The sequence below is a fragment of the Phycodurus eques genome, chromosome 14 (assembly GCF_024500275.1).
Source record: "Phycodurus eques isolate BA_2022a chromosome 14, UOR_Pequ_1.1, whole genome shotgun sequence".
NCBI classification, from domain to species: Eukaryota; Metazoa; Chordata; class Actinopteri; order Syngnathiformes; family Syngnathidae; genus Phycodurus; species Phycodurus eques.
In genome coordinates this window covers 13,899,435-13,917,715 of record NC_084538.1, presented here as the reverse complement: position 1 = coordinate 13,917,715, position 18,281 = coordinate 13,899,435, and the positions used below count along the sequence as shown (strand labels likewise).

At 42.6% G+C, this 18,281-nt stretch overlaps 1 protein-coding gene across 1 annotated transcript in view; it reads right to left on the bottom strand.

Annotated features, from left to right (window-relative positions):
* The window catches only part of LOC133413116 (protein unc-79 homolog), a 47,191-nt gene that overhangs the window by 6,166 nt on the left and 22,744 nt on the right, over nt 1-18,281 (bottom strand). The window contains exons 16-42 of the mRNA XM_061697077.1: nt 17,544-17,667; nt 16,786-16,926; nt 15,434-15,649; nt 15,021-15,248; nt 14,730-14,871; nt 13,921-14,000; nt 13,701-13,849; nt 13,426-13,583; nt 10,932-11,113; nt 9,816-10,017; nt 9,525-9,707; nt 8,351-8,419; nt 7,683-7,972; nt 7,377-7,559; nt 5,862-6,024; nt 5,200-5,349; nt 3,887-5,119; nt 3,411-3,512; nt 3,052-3,168; nt 2,863-2,965; nt 2,124-2,264; nt 1,959-1,997; nt 1,736-1,848; nt 1,555-1,640; nt 991-1,164; nt 628-696; nt 439-549 (exon numbers count right to left, since the gene is read on the bottom strand). Of these exons, the coding sequence (XP_061553061.1) occupies nt 439-549; nt 628-696; nt 991-1,164; nt 1,555-1,640; nt 1,736-1,848; nt 1,959-1,997; nt 2,124-2,264; nt 2,863-2,965; nt 3,052-3,168; nt 3,411-3,512; nt 3,887-5,119; nt 5,200-5,349; nt 5,862-6,024; nt 7,377-7,559; nt 7,683-7,972; nt 8,351-8,419; nt 9,525-9,707; nt 9,816-10,017; nt 10,932-11,113; nt 13,426-13,583; nt 13,701-13,849; nt 13,921-14,000; nt 14,730-14,871; nt 15,021-15,248; nt 15,434-15,649; nt 16,786-16,926; nt 17,544-17,667 (4,948 nt within the window). The remainder of the gene's footprint in view (nt 1-438; nt 550-627; nt 697-990; nt 1,165-1,554; nt 1,641-1,735; nt 1,849-1,958; nt 1,998-2,123; nt 2,265-2,862; nt 2,966-3,051; nt 3,169-3,410; nt 3,513-3,886; nt 5,120-5,199; nt 5,350-5,861; nt 6,025-7,376; nt 7,560-7,682; nt 7,973-8,350; nt 8,420-9,524; nt 9,708-9,815; nt 10,018-10,931; nt 11,114-13,425; nt 13,584-13,700; nt 13,850-13,920; nt 14,001-14,729; nt 14,872-15,020; nt 15,249-15,433; nt 15,650-16,785; nt 16,927-17,543; nt 17,668-18,281) is intronic.

Below are 18,281 nucleotides of genomic sequence, written 5' to 3'. Positions count from 1 at the left end.
CGCAAATTTTTTTTAAAAGGTTTAACTCTTTGGAGGGAGTATGAAGTTGCGGCTCACGAAAGCACTTTCATTGTGCCATCGGGAATAAATAATGGTGGATTATTGGACTCTGATCTGTTTCTGACAGTGCCCTTTTGGAGAAATGGGGAACAACAGAATAAATAAATCATAGCAGATAAATCCAGTTTCAGAAAAGCAGCAGAAACACAAACGTTGCAGCAAATGTTTTGCTGTGCTCAAAGAGTCACTGATACCAATGACTCACATTGTGCCGGTAAATAACAAGATAATCAAATAGAATACGTTTGTTTTGGAAGCTGATTCTTTCAGGCAAATAAAGACCAATTAATAGGGTTTGAAGGAAATGGTGAAAATCTCAAGTGGATTGCATGCATTGTAAATGTGAGATGTGAGCGTAAACACTCAAGAGTACTGTACCTTGTTGAAGGCTTTGTAGCAGAGTCCACACAGCTCCACTAGGTAGGAGAGGCTGAAGATGCCATACTGGATGATGAAGCTCAGCAGCTTGGAGAAAGGCTCCAGGAGGCTCTGCGGGACACAGGAGGTTAAATGTTAAAGGCCAGGCTTTGTATAAATTAGCTTCCCCCAAATCTTCTCGGGGCTTACCCGAGTTGCATTTGTGGTGGGAATTTTCAGAAGGCAAATTATAATCCTCAGACTGGAATCCATGGGGCACTAAGGCACAGACAGATTGAAAAAGCTTTAACGAGAAGACTTTTCTAAGTACAAAAGTTCATGCAACTATTTCACTACGATGTAGTAATATTGGATTGAATTCACGTGGGGATAAAATGATGAGTGACACTTTAATTTGACCTCCAAGGTGAAAAGCGGTAGAGTCAAATCAATTACAATCTTGAGACTCAGTCCTATTGAACCCGACAAGCACACTGCTCCATGCTTTCTCCTGAGCCATAATCACTTCAAAGCATATCAGGCGCAGAGTAAGTGAGCGGCGGCGATGGCTACCTTCAGAGGAAGCACAGAGGGCAGTTTAGTGAGGAAGGTCTGGAATTGGTTGCAGATGGTGGTCCACAGGTTGCTTGGGGAGTCCATTGGGAGGGCCTCCATGAAGGTGGCAATGTTGTCCAGGCAGTGCAGTATAGTGCCTCCTGCCGGCAGACTCTTCTTGTTGTTCAAGCCCTGTAGGAGAGGACACAGATCCATGAAGCACAACTGTGTTATATAATGGCTTTCTATAAGCGAAGAGATATTCCCCTTTAATTGATCATTCAGTGCTGATCAATCACAACGCTCAGGACTGAAGTAGCGGATTTAGGACACAGAAGCACAGATTATTGCTCGCATGGGCCCAACGCCTCACTGGGCTTTTATCTGTGTCATTTATTTAGCCCAGCAATAATAATCAACTGGTGCAGTTGTCCAGGGTAATAAGACAGGTTCTCTTGAATACCCTGAATACCTTTTTTTTGGTAAATGGGTTTATGCTACCTCGATGGCGCCAAAGGGGCCTCCAATGCTTTGCTAAGAGCTCCTCCTGCTGGTTAAAAGACAAACGAGGAAAACGCTCACCTCCAGCAGCATGTTGAGTGCAGCAACAGAGCTCAGCTCATTAAAGTCTATTAACGAGGAGGCAAGCGTCCGGAGAAAACTTCCATCTGCAAAGAAAAGTAGAAAACGGATCTTTTTTTTTTTTTTTTTTTTTTTTTTGTCCAGTAGGATTTAGATTTAATTGGTAGTGATAGAAGTTGACCTTTAATGTTGCTTTGGAAGAGTTGGGGCAAGATCCCATTTGGCGCCAGTTGGTGGAACATACAGCGGAGAAACTGCTTGGCTACACCTGCAACATTCCCTGGGATCAACATGCTGCAAAGCACATGGAGAGGGGCCGTGTTGGCCACGTGAATTATTCAACTCATTATCTATACGAAAATGTGGATATCTCTATACCCCAGTGTGACAGTGTCATGCAATACCTCTCAGCTTGTCCAGAAAAATTGGCACTGGAAGCCAACCTGAAAGAAGTCAAAGCAGAGGATTAGGCTCCAGGAATGACTCATGCATGAGTACTGAGGGATAGTTATGAAACTTCATTTAAATGCGGCGTGGATGTAGGTTGCAGGAAGGGGGAGCAGCTCTACCTGCCCACAGACTGCATGATGTCCAGGAGCATAGGAGCTGCCAGATCAGGGCTGAGGTGGATGAACATGGAAAGCACCACCACCGCGAGGCCCAGCGTCTCCTCGTCGTATTCTTCCAGCACGGCCGCACAGTCCCGACACCTAAAGCGTCACATGGAAATATAACAGGTTCTTCACTCAAACTAACTAACTAATTAGTTCCTCTCTCTGCCCTCCAGTGGGTGCGTCTGCTGCCACAGCTGTAAAACAGGCTACTACCTTTAACATATATATATGTTAAAGGTAGGTTAAATAACATATATATATATATATACACACACACACACACACACACATACATATCCATCCATCCATTTTCTTTACCGCTTATCCTCACTAGGGTCATGGGCTGCTGGAGCCTATCCCATCTATCTTTGGACGGGACGCGGGGTACACCCCAAACCGGTCGCCAGCCAATCACAGGGCACATAGAAACAAAAAACCATTCGCACTCACATTCACACCTACGGGCAATTTAGAGTCTCCAATCAACCTGCCACGCATGTTTTTGGGATGTGGGAGGAAACCGGAGTGCCCGGAGAAAACCCACCCGGGCACGCAGTTAGCTGGGATAGGCTCCAGGACGCCCGGGACCCTAGTGAGGGTAAGCGGTACAGAAAATGGATGGATGGATGGATGGATAGGGAAAATACCCATAAATTATTATTTTGTTGGGATTTAGCTACGATACAGTATTCACCTGTCAGACATTAAGGTCGGCTGCTCATCAATGAATTCTTCAGGTGCCGGGACAAACATGCTAACTGTGCTTGGTGCAGAGAGCAGACTGGTCTTTGTTGGACCTACAATACAGGAAAAAAAAACAAATTCATAACAATAGAAGAATTTAGCTATTGAGGTTGATGCAATGAATGACTGACTGACTGACCCGTGTCCCAGGTGCTGATGTTGTGCGGTGCACTGGACTGATGCTCCAGCTGCCTCTTCATCAGTTGGCTCATGGTCAGTGCTCCCAGAGAACCTCGCTTCACCTGACGGTACTGAGCTGAAAGTCACACACAAACAAATACACTCAGGTTCACATTGCTGTTAAAGTATCTATGCTGGAAGATAGTGTGTGAGGTGATACGAAAAAAAAAAGGATGTTTCAAGGATGATAAAACAGATGGTGCGTGCAAGTAACCATGAAATCACACCACTTAGCCTAACCACTGAGGTTATTACCATATAACTATTTTTTTTTCTAAGGAGACTAGTAAGTAAGTAAATAATGTTACAGAATCCTACCGGATACTGAAGAGCGGTGGCTTGTTTCGGGCATTGCGGCTTCAAGTGTCGGAGCTGAGGAAGATTCCCGCGGCTTTTCCAAGGTAGAAAGAGCTTTATGATCTGCACGGTGACACGAACACTTTGTGAGCATCGCCGGGTTAGTTCCTCACTAAATAGCCCAGTTTTTTTCTCATTTCAAAATGTTATTTATATTTTATACAAAGCAATCGCAGGGCACGCAGAGACAAACAAGCATTCAAATTCACATTCACACCTATGGAAAATTGGGGTCTTACACCCTAAAATCCGTCAAAAGCATGGGAAAACGTAAACTCCACACAGGAAACCAAGATTTGATCCCGAACCTGAGAACTCTGAGCCAGATGTGCTAACCACTACACCACCGAGCTGCCTGTGTCTAACAACTGTTAATGTAAATGGCTGAAAACAAGGTGATGCCACGGGGAAACCAGTTTTGTTTCGTTCTAACTCACCTGTGTCTGTGGCCTGTTCATTGCCAAGCTTATCAAACGTGTTGAATGAGATGTCCAGGTACTCCCTCTGGATGGCGCTCACAGCTATCTTCCTCTGCTTCCGCTGTCGAGGAACAATCTGGATTTTAAACTCTGCCTCGTCGTTGTCATCGCCGTCATGTGGTTTGAGGTCGATGTCTGCTTCATCGCCCATGTCATCGTCCTCCTCATCGTCGCCGTACTCTTCCTCATCATTGCTTCTCTCCGGTGAGGACAGAGGTTCTGCTTTGTCTTCCGGGATGTCCAAGAAGATCATCCTGCCGGAGGGACTTGAACCCTTGGCCTCATCTAGGGTCCCGAAGGCATCGTCCACTGAGGTGTCTGGCAAATGGGGTGTCTTCCTCAGCAGATCTCTCTTCTGCTTCAAGGTCATGATGGGGCTCTCATGGCAGATGTTCTCTAGTCGCTCATGTAGTTCCAAGGAACTAGAAGGAGTGAGTTTCTTTTCCAAAAGCATTTCTCCCGTCAGAAGGTCTGGGATCATTTTGTCCCTTGAGCAGTCCTCCACACTCACCTGCACCACAGGGGACAGCTGCAATGTGTTACTACTTGCGGGGGAAGACAGAACCTTTGGACTCCCGTTGAACTTGGGGCCTATTATGGTGTTGAGATCAAAGTCCTCATCACTCTCAACAATTCTGAGTGGAGGTAAGGGTTCAAACACTAAGGAGTCAGTGTCAGACATGCTGAGCAGTGAGTGTTTATCCGGAATGGAGGTGCAGTCGGAGGAGAGGTCAATGAGGTCTTGGTCCTCCTTCCCCGTAGCTGACCCACCAGCAGAGCCATGATCCAGCTTGTCTTCAAAGGTCTCCATGCAGCTGAGGCGGACCTCGGGGATAACAGGTTTGGAGATGTCGGACTGCCCGCCTCGCGACCCCCGCCTGTCCACTGCATCGCTGCCCTCCACTCGAACCGAAGAGCCATCGGATGATCCTTTGCCGTGACGCCTGCTGTGGGCGGGGCCCGATGGGGGTAGGACAACAGGGAGCGGCTGCAAGTCGCAGCGGTCGATGCAGGATTTGCGTCGATGTTCGTCCAGGTTAAAGAGGATAGAGTCAGTGTTGGAGATGTCCAGAGACTTCTGCTTGTTCATGGCCTGTAGACGCTTTTTCCTGGTGCTCTCCTCCCTCACGCAGTGCAGGATGCTGTCCTGAAGGGCACTGGCTTCCCGGTACTCTGACAGCTCAATTTCACCTGACGTGGGAAAAGAGCAATATTAAGACATCAGGGAAACAAGATATGTCATCAGTGAGCAGAAATGTTTCAACTATTACTTTTCTTTGCATTCAGCTCCACTGGTTGGTATTTTACAGACTTGCTGCCACCAATCCTCTTCAGGCGGGCAAAGAAGGTTTGCGACTCCTTGTTATTGGCCCCGGTGGGTGTGTCATGAACATCTGACTCATCAAATACACTGTCCTCCTCTGAAATAAAGTTAAGAAATACAGAATGAAAAATTATTATACACTCTATTGTCCACAGTGTTGACACAACTTTCAAAACACAGTCTTTAAAACATGTTGTCATCTAAATGTTATTACCTTCATCAAGGAGGATATGTTTTCATCAACAAGGGTTTATCTTGTGTTTTTTCAAAGTCAACTTTGATACATCTACAGTAGCTGATTTTGTTATTCCTCCAGAGGCTTTTATCTTCCAATTTTGGTCAATCAACTCATTGAGAATATCCTAAAACCTATAAACACTTCTAAAAATGCCCATCTTTGATCATGTGCAATGTTTAAAATATCTGTATGCAGAAACAGAAGCTGTAAGATTAAATTTTCATGTTGATCTGATCTTTAATCACTTTGTATTATTATTATTATTATTATTTCATATTATTCATATTATATTGTGCTCATTTTTGAGGACCCTCCACCTCAGCCAATGGTGCCGATTGACGTCTGCCTGCACTCAAGATGAACAGTTTCACCTTTTTCCTTTTCACTGTAACGGCTCATGTTGGAGTTGTCGCTGTAGAGGGGACCAGCGGTGGCGTGGGGACGGCAGCTGTGATACTGGGCATTCAGGGTGTTGATGGTAATGTAAATCAGATGGAGGACAACTTTACTGCCGTCCATTTCTCTGTAAGGGTACTGAAAAATGACACTCAATTAGATACACCTACACCACCTAACAGTGATTGAAAGGAGTTACTTAAACAAAAAACAGTGGTGGGAAGTAATAAAGTACAAATACTTTGTTACTCCATTTAAGTACATTTTTTCAGGTATCTGTGGTTTACCTTTTTAAGTTTTATCTTTCTGACAACTTTTTACTTCTACGCCCAACATTGGAAAGAGACCTATGTCAAAATAGGTTTGTTATGTTTTTCAACTTCCGCGGATGACGACCCAACATAAAAAAGATGTGAATAGAGAGGTCAGGTCAACCGCATTAACGAGGACGGCAAAAGATACGGACAAGAAAGACATTCCACATCCTTATCTAAGAGAACAGTTTTGATGTTGTCAGTTCCAAGAATGATTTGCAGCGAATGTATTATCTCGTGCCAGCCTAAACACCAGCAGCTTCCGAAAAATTCTAATATGAAAAAAAAAAAACGTGAGGTTAAGGTGTATATTTTTCCATTTTTAACACTGGCAAAGTGTCAATTTCATTTCAAAGTTTTGTTATAAAAGTGCTGGACACTTTTAAGGCTCCTCTGACGGGTATTTCTGTTTGACCCAATTTTGTATCCGCTTTGTCCATATCACCCACTTGTGAGAGGACACGTTTGTTATGTTGACAGCGCTGGCTCGGGAGCAGAGAGGTGGGCGGAGATTCTTGCTAGTGATGTAGATAAGAAATTCGAATGATCTGATTTCAGGCCTCTCGGCAGAAAAACGTCTGCAATTTAGGAATGCGTGGACAATTTTAATTCATATTTCACGTTTACTGAGGGCGGCACGGTGACCGACTGGTTAGAGCGTCGTGTGTGGAGTTTGCATGTTCTCCAGGCACTCCGGTTTCCTCCCACATCCCAAAAACATGCATGGTAGGTTAATTGAAGACTTTAAATTGCCTGTAGGCGTGAATGTGAGTGCGAATGGTTGTTTGTTTGTATGTGCCCTGCGATTGGCTGGAAACCAGTTCAGGGTGTACCCCGCCTCCTGCCCGATGATAGCTGGGATAGGCTCCAGCGCTCCCGTGACCCTTGTGAGGATAAGCGGCTCAGAAAATGGATGGATGGATGTTTACTGAGGCACCATAGGGACAATATTACATCCCAAATACTAGAAAAAAAAAAGTCGGTTTGGCAAAATATGGGGCCTTTAAGTAAATTCCAGAGTCTGTACTTTTTTTTAACTTGAATCAGTAATTCTACTTTGAGCAGATTCATTTTTACGCAAGTACTTAGTGTGAGTACTTCCGCCTCCTCTGCTATCTAATGACTGCTGCACTGAAATATAATGGCTAGTAATCCATCAGAGTGAAAGAAATGCACCTTATACAGAATGACCAGCAGGGCTTTGAGCCACATCTGTCTGATGTGTGGCCTCAGGGCCCAAAGTGAGCATCGGGGGGGCTGCTGGAAATAGTGTCTCAGCTGAGGACATGTGCAGTACTTTAAGACCTGGACCACCAGGGGGAGAAGCTGCTTCCCTAAATTGATGTTATAGTCCATGACCTGAAAGAAATGACACTGAACGCTTCAGCCTACATAGGACGCATTATTATATTCATGAAATAGCAGACACACATAAACACACATTAAACTCAAGTGATATTTTTTTTTATAAAAGTCAGTCACCTGTGCAATGCCAGCAATGAAGGCGTTGAAGCACGTCGAGGTGCGCATCTTCTGAGGTGCAATCATGAAGCAGCCTTCCTGCTGGTCGTAACCCAGCAACACATACAGGTGACGCTTCACTGTATTGAAGGCCTTGGCGCTGCCAATGTCTGCCTCGGCACTGCTCTTGTCTTTGGCCATGAATTTCATGAGAACCATGATAAGCTGGTGAACAGTCTGGTGATCTATGCCGGCGTCCTCTGGGAGCAGGTCTCTGATGATGCTGTCGTCTTCGGGGGACAGAATCTGGCCTGCATGAGAGACTGAGCCGTCAGGGTTTAAGAGCGGGAGAAAGTGTGCTGCAGAAGCTAGGGGATGGTAAGGGCAGAGGGGCTAAAAAAACAGACAGGAGGCTAGTATACTGTAAACTTAGCCTTAGTCCTTCTCAGGTGGATGAAGTATCATGCATAACCAACAGGTTTACACAATATGAAGAGTACGTGTGATAAATAAAATACATTTAAAGTGTTGTCTTTCTGTTGCAGGACTGGAGAAAGAAAGTTACAAATGACCATTTAAAATATTGCATATTTAGATGTCTTGGCCTTGTCCACCAAGCTTTTTATTCAATGTATTGTACATATGCGGAGTAGTAAAGTAGTCGTTTGACATTTGGATATTTGATTTACCTGGCAGGACTTTCTCGATCATATCACCAAGTGTTGGGGCAGAGTGCTCCTGCCTGGTAAGCCTTAGCGCTAGAAATCAAATATGAAAAGAACAGTTTAGAGGAATAAGAGGTGAAGGTACCACAGGGCACACCTCTTGGCACACACAAACACATTGTTTATAAAACCGTTTAAACACAAAGCTAAACACGGTCGACATTGCATTGAATGTACCAACTCTAATTCTAATGAAGCTGGCATGTTGAGTAAAACATAAATAAAGACAGAATACGATGATGTGGAAATCCTTTACAACCTATATTCAATTGAATACACTCCAAAGACCAGATATTTAATGTTCAAACTGATGAACGTTATTGTTTTTTTAATTTCTTTTTCTCATTTTCACACATTTCTGCTTGAAAGAAAAGAAATGTCAACCAAAAAAAACTACTATAAATGCTGAAATGTATCTGGGGTTAATCAGAGGCACTTTAAATAGTGGCAGATTTGTGCTGACTCCCATTTAACATGAGCTTGAATGTGATTGGTTAATTCTGAACACAGCCACATCCCCCTTTATAAGAGGGTGTGCACACTTGTGCAGCCACATTATCTGAGTTGTCTATTCTATTTCCCCTCTCAAAAAGATTAAAGTTGTGACTGAATGGATGGCTTATTGGATGGATGGAGGTTATAAGACAATGGTGGAAAAATCTTGTGCCAGCCGAATTTGAATTGCAAATTGGCCCATTGTGAGACTAAGAAAGGTTATCTTATTTTAAACACCACCAGCCTCTGAAAAATTCTGTCTAATCTGAAAAAAAAAACCACGTTGTTACAATGTCTCATTTATTATATCTCAAAAACCAGGCATTTGAACAGGGGTGTGAAGACTTTATGTCCATTGTCTGTTATACTTAAGAAAGGCAAACAACTGAAGCGACAAACATTCGGATCATGGTGGACTTTGATCATGAGGAAATTCATATTTGAAAATAGAAAACCTGGTTTCAGTTCCCAGACAAAGAAAATGGGTGGTGGTGTACAGAAAGCACTCGAGATCCACTTTAGTGTGGAATAATTTCAGTATGTCAGCATGCACTTGAAAATGCTGTTTGACCACGGACTGAATGAAAATGTCACAGCACACATCAGAGCGTACAGGACAAAGTGGCCAATCCACACTACTCACAGAGTCGGTTGCTCAGTGACTCTGGGAGTGAGAATGCCCGCTTGGACTCTGGCGGGCCGCCCTTCACGCTGTCACGCAGGGAACGCACACTCTTCTGGCGGTTCCTGGCAAAACGCGCCCGTCGTATTTTCCACATTGCTGCATCACTGAGGTTGGCCACATTGGTTCGCACTGCAGTGATGGCTGTCAAAAGAAAGGTTAGGACTCTAATTTAGAATATAAATTGACTCTGATATGACTGTCACAAGTAAAATTATGCTAGCTGGCTGTGGCTTTAAGGCTGCTACATACTAGTAGGGAAAGGGAACTCCTTGTTACAGTCCAGGTGTAACTGAGCCTCCAGCGATAATGTTTCAAAGCGGTTAACGAAGAACTCCCAGCTGAGAGCAGGTACGTCTTTCTTCAGGAAGTGAAGCAGGAGCAGTTTGCTGAGGATGACGGGCCGATCCCTCACAACTGTATCAAATTGGAAATCCAGGCAAAGGCACAAGCCCTGCATAGGAAGGACACAGTGAGCACACACAAAAGCACAACGCAGCATAAATCCGTGCAGGGACAAGAAATGTTGCACAACTGCACAACCTATATGTATTCAATTGAGTGCACTACAAAGACAAGATATTGAATGTTCAAACAGATGAACGTTATTGTTTCATTTTAAATTTGACACCTGTTTGGAACGTTCCACGGGTGAAAGGGTCATTTGGAAACTGGTGAGTATCATGATTGGGTATTAAATAGACTTTACACCGATCCGATCGGTTTGATCGGTATCGGCCGATTATAAGCATTCTATGGTGATCGGCCGATCGGCTTGCGTGTCATAATTCACCGATCCGATCAATGACATCGTCGATTGGCTCTGGCTCTTACTCCACGTCGCCGTCGCGTATGAGTCCAAAAGCTAGTTTCTTTTTAGCCTTGTCTTGTGTCTTGTGGTGTAGCACTGTAACTATCTGACGGCCAATAAAGGTTTTTTTCAAGCTTTCAAACAACAATCAAATACACTTTTTTACAAGGGAAAATAACAAAAAGACTGTGGCGACAGTGAAACCGTGCATTTCTGTGCACTTTTATGGTACTACACTGTCACTGTGCATTGTGTAATAAACAATCACTTCCCAATCGCGTTTTTGTATATATACAATCAATATAATCATTTCTATATACAAAAGAAGAGAGGTCTCAGTTAAATGTTGCTGCACAGCTAACTGCGCTTTGTTCGACTCACTAACTACAAATTAGTATTTAGTGAGAGACACTGATGATGCAAAAGTAACCACTGATGGTTTGAATGTTTGATTCTTCTGCATGCAGCCCATGGTAATAAAACATACAACTGTTTTACTGTCTTTGGATAAAGAACAGGTTATTGCTTTGAGTTGAACAACCGTGTGAGGTGCTCACCTGTAACGCTGGCCTCTTGATGGTGTCCAGCAGCAGTCTGGCTCGGGTGGCCACAGCCGGATTGACATCCTCCACCGAAGTCAGGAAGCAGCAGAAGGCATGCGCCAGAGAGTACTTTAGCAGGTGGTTTTTTGTCACTGCGCCAATGTCGAGAAAGCGGCACAGCACTCCCACCTTCTCCACTATAAAAATATCATGAACGGAACAATAAAACAATTTTTATGTATGTTAGGAACCATGACATACAGTAGCCTACTGTATTTAGTAGTAGTAGGAGTAATATTACAGTATATTTATCAAGAAGATAATCACGATAATGTGCTTGAATTTGCTATGTACCATTCATCCATTTTCTGTAGCAATTGTCCACATTAGCATATCCTAGCTGACTGACAGACTGACTGGAGTACACCCTAGACTGGTCACCAATCAATCTCAGGGCAATTATACACATACAACCATTGACAACAAAGTACAATTTGAAGCCTTACACTATGACTATAGGTATGAAGCTGGATTACCTGAATAAAAGTTACACAAGCACGGGGAGAACATACAAATTCCACACAGGAAGGAAGATTTGAAACCAGAACCTCAGAACTGTACGGCATATGTGCTAAACACTAGACACCCGTACAATTCATCCATCCATCCATCCATCCAACCATCCATCCATTTTCTGTACCGCTATTCATTGCATAAAAATTAAATATGAAACCAATATAGACAATCAATAGGCAGCTTTTTGCTTAACTCATTCACTGCCATTGACGGTTGTTGAATTCAAATATCAATGTTAACATGGAGGCCTGGGAGTGAATTTAACTTATGCCAAGTTTTTATTTACTTTATGTAACTGCTGCATTACACAATGATGAACACTGGATGTCAGTGTAGGCACAATAACATTTACATGGCCTGCTGGTCACGTCAAACTTGAGGATACATGATTACTCAAGGAATCTATTTCAACAGAAGACGATTAGCTGGGTTTTGCAAAGATTTGAATATCACATTCATTTTGACATTTATTTAAACGTAGGCGTATCATCAACCCACGAGGCTGACAACACTGGCCAAGAGATACATTTGTTTACATGGCTACAAGGACATGTAAATCACAAGATCCTTTTTTGCCTGTCCATCACAAGACATATCCGAGATTCAGTCAAGGTCAATTTACAGCCAATCACAAGGTGGTTTAAAAATAAATAAATCATATGAAGTCGTCAATTCCTATTTGCCGGGCGTTTGCGCTGCACTGTAACCATGACAACAAGGAAGGAGACGTGGGCAGTGGTGTAGGACGTATGTTCGTTTGGTCTTGTTTAGATGGTTCACGTGTACACTTACAAAGGGACCATTATGATGATCAATGTTTACACTTGAACGTGCAACAACATGAGCTAGATTTGCGCATCTAATCTAATGAGATCCAAAATAGGGCTATCACTATCGAATAATTCCAGAATCAATTATTCTATTGATTAATCCATCAATTAAGCGAATAATAAGGTACAGATTTATTTTGCATTAAAGTTTATTGTAAAATAATTTTTCCCGACTCCTGTTTATTAACAGATTATTGTTGTTTATTTGTTTTGTTTAATGCTTAAGCAACCAAATAAGCAGTAAGCAATATCTCACAATAAGCAATATCTCACGAGAAGGAGTGACGTTGTACTCACCAACCTTTTTGAATCTGAGAGCTACTTCCTGTGTACTGATTAATGCGAAGGGCTACTAGTTTGATATACACTTCTGAAGCTGCTTCAGATTCAACTACATTTCAATGACAGGTTAATCATACTACAGCTGCAAAAAAATTATTACTTTCGGAACAGAGTAAACTCAGCGACTTATTTTTTTACCATAAACTGATTATTATTCAGTTTCTTGTTTGGTGCGAAATGTCAAGAAATATGGAAAAATGTTGATCATTGTTTTCCCAAAGTAAAAGTAGATGTTTGCCAACATATTATTTGGATTATACACAAAGATAATGAGTCTGCTTTCAAGGAGGGCTCCAGAAATATTTACAGTTGAGAGGCTGAAATCAGAGGATGTGGACAATTTGAAGTTAAACAATAGCTGTAAACTATAAATCCATCCATCCATTTTCATCCACCCATTTTATCAATGTGTGTTTATTGTAGTTTGTAGTGGTATAAAACTGCACAGCAAAATAATAAGAGGTAGTCTATTTCTATTGGTTACTTTATTTAGCTTTATGAGAGGGGGGAAGTATTATATTAACATCTGAATTTTCAGCATGTGCAGTGCAGTTCCAAACAACAGTACGAAAAACAACTATAATAAATATTTTTAGAAATTAATATCTGTCAGTGTCAGTGTTAATCAAAACTACATACAGCTCATATACTGGCTCTCATTAGATTGTGCAGGTTTAGAATATTTGTTGTTGTTGTTGTTCTCTACTATATTAAATCATCTCAAAAGGCAAAGGCGGAGAAGAAAATGGCTGTCATTTCACCTGCTTCAAATCGTATTTTCCAATCTTTGCTGTTGAAGTTTGTGTTGATGAGGTTCCAGTAGATGTCTGCCCCGTGGGACAGAGAGAGGGCATGCAGGAGCTGAGGCACCGCCAGAGAGGCCAGCTGGCAAAGCTCAGACTTCAACATCGACCACAGACTGAAACACAAAATAGCGACAAGTGGCATTAAGCCTTCTTAGCTAGCCAATGTGTTTAGATACTGTCCGTCCATGATACTGCTGTGCGTGTGTGAAAAGGTGGCCTTTAGCACATACCTTGGGATGAGCATCTTCTCTTGGATGTAGGCCAGAAACTGGGGATGATCCTTACGAGCAAGGTACAAACACTCTCCATGCAAACACAAGATTCTCAGACAATTCAGCATGTTGAACAAGATGTCGGGCTCTTCAAACTTGGCCATTTCCTGAAAAAGAAAAAAAAGTAAACCACCAACCAGACCGAATGCCTTAAGGTAATTTCTATGTTCACTTTTACCTGCAGGATGGTGTATATAAGTTTCAAAGACACAGGAAGTTGCTGGTAGGAGAACCTCTGATCAGAGTTTTTTTTCATAGCTGCAAGGAACAGCAAGTTATAGTATTATTCCAATCCATTGGGAATCTATTTCCTGCTACAAATTGGATGGGAAGTATCTTTTGCATAAGTAAATAAAATAACTAAAGCATAGCAGAGCTATCCATAGATACAGTCATGGCTAAAAATGTTTTTTTTATGTTGTTATATGTTTTTATAACATAACATAACATATTATATATGTTATTATATATATAAATCCTTGTCTCATTATTCTGGCATTTAGCAAATATAAATAATTTTGGTAATCCTAATCGACCTAAAACAGAAAAAGTTCAGTCTGATTTCATGTCAATCAAGGGGGGGGGGGGGGGGGGGGGGAGCATGTGTGCCTTTTTATATAGTCATGGCCTGGGGTGCCAAGATTTATAACTATGACTGTATGCAATAGATGCTGCCTAAAAGCTGGCAGAAGATTGCGCCCTTGGTGAGTTTATGCCAATATCATAACATCATTTATTTTCTGTTCATGTTCTTAAACCCTGTACAGTTGAGTCATACAAAGATTTCTCTAGCATATTTACAGGTGCTTGTCTCTTTGTATTCACACACTATACATTTTTCAAGGCACAATGTGGGCTTTCCTCAGACACACCTGTCACCACTTCAGGGGCATAGAGACGTCAGCTATTGTTTATTTAGGCACATGTGATGTTATTTTTATGCACAGTTAGTCCTGTGACAAGATGCTGGATGGGGCTGACACTTACGTTCAGTATCAGGAGAGTGGTTGCTGGGGTTGTCGGTGTGTGCAGCACTCGGATTGTCTTCTTCCTCGCTTCCGTTCTCCGCTCCGAGGGAGAAATCTGGCTGGGGAACCAATAATGTTTCCTCTAAACTATCTGTCGGTTCCTGGAGAGAAAATCAGAGACTCGTTTCCCATCAAGAACGAAGATGAGTACGGGCGGTTTGGGACACAGCACGCTATTTAAAAGCCTTAGTTGCTAACACACGGGTTCATTAACATTCACTGGAATAAAAATGCACACTGCGTCTCTCACCACCAGCCGTATCTCTTCCCGGGGGGTCAGCCTCTCCAAGAGCTCGCAGCCCAGCTGGTAACACAGGATGCTGGATTGGCAAAGGCTACACTCCAGGGCCTTCTCATCCTTCTGGCAGGTGTGCGAGCCCCCCCACGGGGCTTGGAAGACATTGTTGACGATCCCTACGATATCTTTCCCCAGGCTCGTGTCTAAACCGAGCATCACACCATCATCTTGCAGCTCCATCTGCGACAGCGGGTGGGGAGATGACCGTTAAAAACACAGAAAAGGAAGTGGAGCACGACACACAAATCTCAAGATCCCACCTGTGGGCATTGTTGTCATTGCTTTGTTGCACTTGTCATGACTGGAGTGACAACTATATATGGCACTCACTACAATTCTGTGTTCTACACATTTAAGAAGGTCACCTGTTTTAGTATGAGGTCGAACATGAGGATGAAACAGCCCAGGTTCATGTCGTCGTCGTCACAATCTAAATCCAAGGCACAATGGCCAGTGGCGTGGCCCAGGTTTTTAAACGGACTGCAGCGTAGCGGGCTGCGGAACGGGCTCCTGAAAGGACTTGGGAATGGGCTGAGCGTGTTGTGCTGCCCACGGCGCCCCGGATCAGACACCACACTCACCTACATGGACATAACCCACCACAATACCATATGTAGTCCAATATGATGCTTGCCTTCAAAGCATTCACAAATTGATCATATCATTTTATTTTGTTTTACATGAGTACTTACACGAGTGCCTTCTCGTTACAGTTGTGAACAGATGAGGTTTCTTACTGGTTACTATCGAGCAGAGGTGAGGTGTCAGGGCCAGCAAGGCCTTCCCTGCTGGCCTTAACACTATTGGAAGCCCTGACCTAACCTAAATTCTAATATTTGTTCCATGAAATTGCATTAGTTTATTCCTAACAGTCTATTGTCTTAATTTTTTGGCTGCACTGATTCCAGTACATGTACTGTATGTTAGAATTGTTTTTTTTTTTTTTTTTTTGTCCAATCCGATTGCAGCTTCCGCATGCTGCCAGGTCAGTATGATCTGCCCGGAGCCTTTAGAATCAGTAGTGCGGTCGATGTAACTTAAACTATATTAGCAATGGGACTGTTTCTTTAACCAATCCAAAAAAAAACATTCGCCTCACATGGCACCTCCCCACAATAAAGTCAGCATTTTTCCTTTCTCTGATTGGTTGATCAGATTAATACAATTATTAATCAGTATTTCTGCTATGACATTTTATCTAATTATTTTATATTTTTGTCATGTTATTGTAAACATTGATTGTGAATTGCTCCAGTTGGTGTATGTGGGGCAGTTGGTTTTCTATAATTGTGACTTGAACCCCACTCCTCAGAACTGTCAGGCAGACGCTCTAACCAGTCGGCCACCGTGCCGCCTTGAGCTTAAAATGTTAAGCCTCAACCCTGACATCTCAGTTAGACTGCATTGAATGTAATTGGGAGCGTTACGTCTATATTGCAGTTAAGTTAAATTAAGCCCTTTCAGAAATCTATATTTAGACTTTGGCAGTTACCATGGCGACATCCAGTATATCTCAGTGAATGGTAGAAATCAAATCCAACAACAGTTTGAATGTGTTCAGTCTTTACAAAACCCAAGCGTCCATCAATTGAGCTTCCAGTGATGTAATAACATCAAACCTGTGCTTGTTTTAATGTTTGTACATGTGCACCGAGGAAGGATAAAATGAGAATTTTAAATGGCTCATTTAGAGTAAGTTCACGTCTTTTTTCCTCACCCTGCGAGCTCCAGTGTTGCTAGTCAGATCGGAGGCACGTGCCTTCCTCTGATTGGCCAGCTCCTTCAAAGAGTTCACACCATCCGAGAACATCCCAATTAGCAGCTGGAGAGGCACCACGATATCCAGCTCTGACAGCACCTAGGACAAAACATGTTAACATTTAAAGGGACCACTAAGAAGTCTGTTTGGACACCATTAAATAAAATCTGTCAGATATTTTGAATTCAACCAAAAAGGGTGAGACATTGTTTCCAGTTTTGTGTTTTTGTTGGTTGGTTTGTCTGCTCTTGAGCAACAATGACAATGCAAATATGCAGCAAATGCTTTTAACACAGAAAATGCCTTCATTTTTTTATATTGGGATAGGACATGTAACAGTGGCAAACCACCACTTCTCTCTGTGATCTGAATCTGACCTATTTACTAAATCTAAATTAATGCAATCTCTCCATCAGAGTTGTGTCAGAAAACTTGAAAATGATCCATGGCAGCAAGCTCTGAGTGCATATGGGATAGAAGCCAAAATCTCTCTCTCTCTCTCTCTCTCTCTCTCTCTCTCTCTCTCTCTCTCTCTCTCTCTCTCTCTCTCTCTCTCTCTCTCTCTCTGTCTCATTCTGTGACCCAGATCCATATTCAGCAGGCTCCTGCCCAGACGTGACACTCAATGACAACCTGTTCAATTCACACGCACTGTGGACAGAACCACGGGATGGTCAAGGGGAAGAGTGTGTCTCTGTGTGTGGGTGTTTGCTTACATGCAACCAAAGCAGAGCCTGCTCTTGCACAGACGCCGGATAGCCAGAAAATCTGCAGCTGATGAAGCCAAACATTTCTTCCATGGAGAAGGGAAGGGGGCAGAGCTCAATGTCAAACATCTTGCTGCATGAACAAGCCAGGGAAGAATGATGTTAATTATGCAATGCTTGCGCATGACCATGAAATGTCCGATAATGGCATCTTAGAACTTGAAAATGGAGTTTGTGTTTCATCCAAGGTTGTGAACATGTCAACCTAATTAGGCTACAGTGCCTTGTAAAAGTAAGTGCAACAAAATGGGTAAAAAGCCACGGGGTGACTTTGGCTTTTTATCCATGTTGTCACATTCCAACCTCTATATAATTCCTTCGTCTGAACTTTATTTGATGGATATGCACAAAGGTCTAAGTTTTGAAGTGGAATGAGAAAAAAAAAAAAATATATATATATATATATATATATATATATATATATATATATATATATATATATATGTGTGTGTGTGTGTATGTGTGTATGTGTGTGTGTGTGTGTGTGTGTGTGTGTGTGTGAGTTTATATATAGATTTTTAAAATTGGCGTGTCAGTACTTTGTAGCCATCTTTTGCAGCAATCACAGCTGAAATAATTTTTTCTTCTTCTTCCATGAGTTTCAGTGGGCACAGTGCACGACTGGATAGAGCGTCTGCCTCACAGTTCTGAGGACCGGGGTTCAAATCCCAGCCCCGTCTGTGTGGA